This window comes from Podarcis filfolensis (genome assembly GCF_964270895.1).
Source record: "Podarcis filfolensis genome assembly, chromosome: 12".
Lineage (NCBI taxonomy): Eukaryota > Metazoa > Chordata > Lepidosauria > Squamata > Lacertidae > Podarcis > Podarcis filfolensis.
Window position 1 is genome coordinate 33,704,700 of NC_139614.1, and position 4,735 is coordinate 33,709,434.

Below are 4,735 nucleotides of genomic sequence, written 5' to 3' on the forward strand. Positions count from 1 at the left end.
CACATTATGGACCAACCCAGTGCATTACAGTAGTCTAATCATGAGGTTACTGATGCATGAATCAACAGTGTCTAAGCTACCCTTGTCCACAAGCTTGTGAATCTATACCATACTCTAAGCGATGCCCACTGTAGTCTTGGATGGCCACTACAACAAAGTGCTGTATACAGACTTTGTATTTGTAGTCAACTGCAGTGGGAAGACGTCACTCATTATATAGAGGCCCAAGAGATCACTTTCTGAAACATTTGTTCACACAAGCAAGCAAATACACCCAGGCAGAAATGGTCCAATTTCTTTTGAGTGACAATAAAAGCTTTGTAACACAGAGAGAGTGGCCCTTTATGCAATGGCTGCAAAAAAAAAAATTTATAAAAAAAAACAGGAAACATGAGTAAGATCATTCAGAGGTATAATCTGAAATTAAACTGGATTTGAGTTAGTTGGTTCTCTGGTAACTTCTCTTTTATGTTTTGGATGTTATAGATGTATGAGCCGTATTGTTTTATTGGTGCTATGGGTTTCTCATGGCCTATAGTGAGAACAATAAACTTATATCATTTAGTTTAAAAGCACAGTTCCCATACCGTACTTGTCCTTCGGCCACCCATCTTCTTGCAGGGAGTCAGCCCTCAATCCCAACTACTCCTATAAAACACTCAGATTTCCAATTTTCAAAACCATGTGAGATGCAGAGATGGAGCTGTACTTTCTCATAACATCAAGGGGATGTTGCAAATTCCTCTGTGTCCGCCTCAGTTCCACCCCTTCATCCAACTATTATTGGCATGTCCAGTCCACTAGATGCTAACATGGAATTGCTCGGCCATTTTTTCCTGTAACAGGCAGGTCTTGTTTATTATCATTCCAGGACGACTTTGGCGGCAATGTCGCATTTAAGCAAGTAGCCTTCAACTATCCTACCCGGCCTGATGTCTCGGTACTCCAAGGACTGAGTGTGGCAGTAGAGAAGGGGCAGACCTTGGCTCTTGTAGGAAGCAGCGGCTGTGGAAAGAGCACTCTGGTCCAGTTACTTGAAAGATTCTACGACCCCCTCAGTGGAGAAGTGGTAAATTACTCGGCTAAGTTTTCCGCACAATATGAACGCAGAATATATTATGTAACACTCGTTCTCATCAATTTCATACCAGGGATGCGCCTTTTCACTTGCAAAATGGGGCAAAGTTTGGGGCTGCATACAAACCATACATTGGAAGTACATGAGAACTGTAGTTTGTGAAGGGTGCTGGGAATTGTAACTTGGTGAGGGAGTAAACTACGGTTCCCAGGATTGTTTGAGGAAGCTATGACTGTTAAAGTGATATGAGTGTGTATGGTGTGTATGTGACCTATCTGTGAAATATTTCTAATGCATTAACACACTGCAAGGTGCTCCAAATGTATAATAATAATAATAATAATAATAATAATAATAATAATAATAATTCTATTTATTTATACCCCGCCCTCCCCGGGACGGCTAACACCAGTAAAATTACAGTAAAATATAATTGGGGGGGAATCAATTTAAAATACAGGTTAAAATACAATTTAAAATGCAGCCTCATTTTAAAAGTAGCCCATAGATCAAAACCATAAGGGGAGGGAAATATAAGGGTCAGACTGAGTCCAAACCAAAGGCCAGGCAGAACAGCTCTGTCTTGCAGGCCCTGTGGAAAGATGTCAAGTCCCGCAGGGCCCTAGTCTCTTGTGACAGAGCGTTCTACCAAGTCGGGGGCCACTACTGAAAAGGCCCTGGCCCTAGTTGAGACCAATCTAACCACCTTGCAACTTGGGACCTCCAAAATGTTGTCATTTGTGGACTTTAAGGTCCTCCGCGGGGCATACCGCCGGCATTTTTTAGACAGATGTTCTGCCTACCTGTTTTTGTTTTTGGATTGACATATTTTTCTCTGTTACAAAAAGCAGACCCTGCAGGTAGCTCTCTTTGGATCTAGGCAGTCACCTCTACTCTGCTATGGCTCCTCAGTCTCCCTGCTCCTCCTCCAGGCTGCAGCCGGTACTGCAAAATGCAGTTTCAACCCTGCTTGGAGCTCTCATGCCACTTGCCGTTTGACCCAGAGAGAATGATTTGCTTTAGGTGGGGTTGTAACCTGTGCCCCCCACCCCACCCCCGAGACTGTAGGACAACTCCCGTCAGGCCCAGGCAACATGGTCAATGGTCAGGGATCATGCAGGCTGCAGTTTAACAGTATCTGAAGAGCCAAAGGTCTCCTAATCACTGACCTACTGCCACCTGGTGAATTCCATGACAAGATGATATTTAAACCATGGCTTTCCTGGTTCAAAGGCTGCATAATCCTGCTTACCTGAATGAGCAGACATGGTTAGGACTGCAGCCTAAGTCTTACCTAAACTCTCAAGTTTTCATACGTTATCAAAATGAATTGGAATAGTGCTTGAAACGTCAGACAATACTTTTAAACAACTTGTTAACTGCGCACTATGCGTAACAGAAATGTTCATTAACATTACCCTGCTTCATAACACTGACCAGGTCTTTTTTTTCCAGCTACTGGATGGCAATGGTGCAACACAGTTGAATGTCCAGTGGCTGCGATCCCAGATTGGAATTGTCTCCCAAGAACCGGTCCTGTTTGACTGCACTATTGCAGAGAACATTGCGTATGGAGATAACAGCAGAAAGGTGTCCTTTGATGAGATCGTTGAAGTAGCCAAAGCAGCCAACATCCATGCCTTCATTGATAGCTTACCAGATGTAAGTGCATAAGAACATAAGACGAGCCTGCTGCATGTACGTACATACACACTCACACTTCGGAAATGTTGGTTGGAGAACTAGTAACAAAAAATAAAACTGAAGTCCTATTATGTTGCTGGTATATCTAATGGGACTGAGGTAGCTAGAAGTATAATGCTAGTATAAACCTGTCTTTATTGGATTTTATATTTTTTGCACATAGAAATACAACACTCCTGTAGGTGACAAAGGGACTCAGCTCTCTGGGGGTCAAAAACAGCGCATTGCTATTGCTCGTGCTCTCATCCGCCAGCCAAGAATTCTGCTACTGGATGAAGCAACCTCTGCACTTGATACTGAAAGTGAAAAGGTAAGTGTTTATATTTCTATTGGGTGCATTAAAGGCATGGGCTGCTAGCCATCATGGTTTCACTTTATAGCATACCTGGTCTGCTCTGCAACAGTTCCAGCCTAACCGGGCAGGTGCACAATAGTTCTTTGTACAGTAGTATTCAAAGTGCCTTGCATATTGTCATGCTGGCAACAAGCCTGCAAGCCTACAGCAGAGGCGGGCAATTGGGAGGGACATCACCTTGCTTAAGGCCAAATTTATAGCTCAGCCTCTTAACCTGTATGTTACACCACCTCAATTGTGGCTACCTAAGAACTGCCAACCTAGAAGTTCGAAAGCAAAGTGCAAGTAGATAAATAGGTACCGCTCTGGCGGGAAGGTAAACGGCATTTCCGTGCGCTGCTCTGGTTTGCCAGAAGCGGCTTAGTCATGCTGGCCATGACCCGGAAGCTGTATGCTGGCTCCCTCGGCCAATAAAGCAAGATGAGTGCCGCAACCCCAGAGTTGTCCACGACTGGACCTAATGGACTGGACCTTTACGAACTAGAGGGGCTAGCAGGCCAATACCCTGGGCAGTTGGCATTTTGGTTGGCATCTGTCTCTCTCAGAAAACAATGGAGGAGTGTGCCTTTGGGGGTGAAATCGAACTGTTGGAAGGTTACAGCACCTGTTGTGGCTGTAGAGACTGATGCAGGAGAGACATGTTTTGTTGCAACTGGAGCATCCGGTTGTGCAGCTGCTTCTGCAGCTGCACCCCAGGGTTTCTTCTCTCTGCGCTCCTCCCAGCAGTCATTCCTCCTCTGATCCCTGCCACGAATACACATCTTGACTGTCTCCACACACTGCGTCTGCAAGAGTTTCCCACAGGGCATTGTTGACCTACCAGCCTTTGTGTCATGTTTGCAAACATCTTTGTAACACAGAGTTGGTCTGCCAGTATCTCACTCCTGCATGTTCTCATGGAAGGACACTGTCATCTTGTTGAGCTTAGGTGGGCACCCTATCTAGTTGTGAAGAGTCTTTTACAGCTGATGAGATCAAATGCCTTCGCCAGGTCTATGAAGGCGTCTCTGCTCTCAGCATTTCTCCTGCAGCCAGTGCAGTGAGGAAATTGTTTACCTCTGAACTCCAAAGCCACATTGTGACTCGGATCTTGTCAGCGTGTGAGTGTAATCTGAGGCAAAGGCTTTCCCTGTGGTACTCAGCAGGGAGATTCTGTGGTAGTTGTTACAGTCATGGCAGCCACCCTTATTCATGTTGAGAGTCACAATGCTGGAGCCGTGTATGTCTTGTAACACTCTGCTATCAACTAAAACAAAAGGGCAGGTGGAATAATGTCCCATTGCACAACAGGCCTTCCCCCCCCCTCTACTCTGCTTGCAAATACCCTGCACCACCCCCAAATCTGCCCCTAGTTCCCCAGTTCTGGCCATGATTTGTTATGATCTAAGGTGGTAGGAGGTTGTTCATTCTTACTATGGTTGCTCATTATTTTTCCGGTGGTGCATTTACAAAAATGTTCAGTTATGAAAGCTTACACGATTTCCTCATTGTGGTGAAATTCCCTTATTTAAAAAAATATTGTTCACTACTTGAATCTCAAGTAAACCCTTTCTATTTCTGTTTCCCATTCACTGAAAACAATTTTCTGTTTTTAACAG

The 4,735-nt window shown here is 44.6% G+C and overlaps 1 protein-coding gene across 6 annotated transcripts in view; it reads left to right on the forward strand.

Annotated features, from left to right (window-relative positions):
* The window catches only part of ABCB1 (ATP binding cassette subfamily B member 1), a 62,219-nt gene that overhangs the window by 55,566 nt on the left and 1,918 nt on the right, over nt 1-4,735 (forward strand). For all 6 annotated transcript variants that reach the window (XM_083578491.1, XM_083578487.1, XM_083578490.1 and 3 more), the window contains 3 exons: nt 872-1,069; nt 2,534-2,740; nt 2,946-3,092. In XM_083578491.1, the coding sequence (XP_083434617.1) occupies nt 872-1,069; nt 2,534-2,740; nt 2,946-3,092 (552 nt within the window). The remainder of the gene's footprint in view (nt 1-871; nt 1,070-2,533; nt 2,741-2,945; nt 3,093-4,735) is intronic.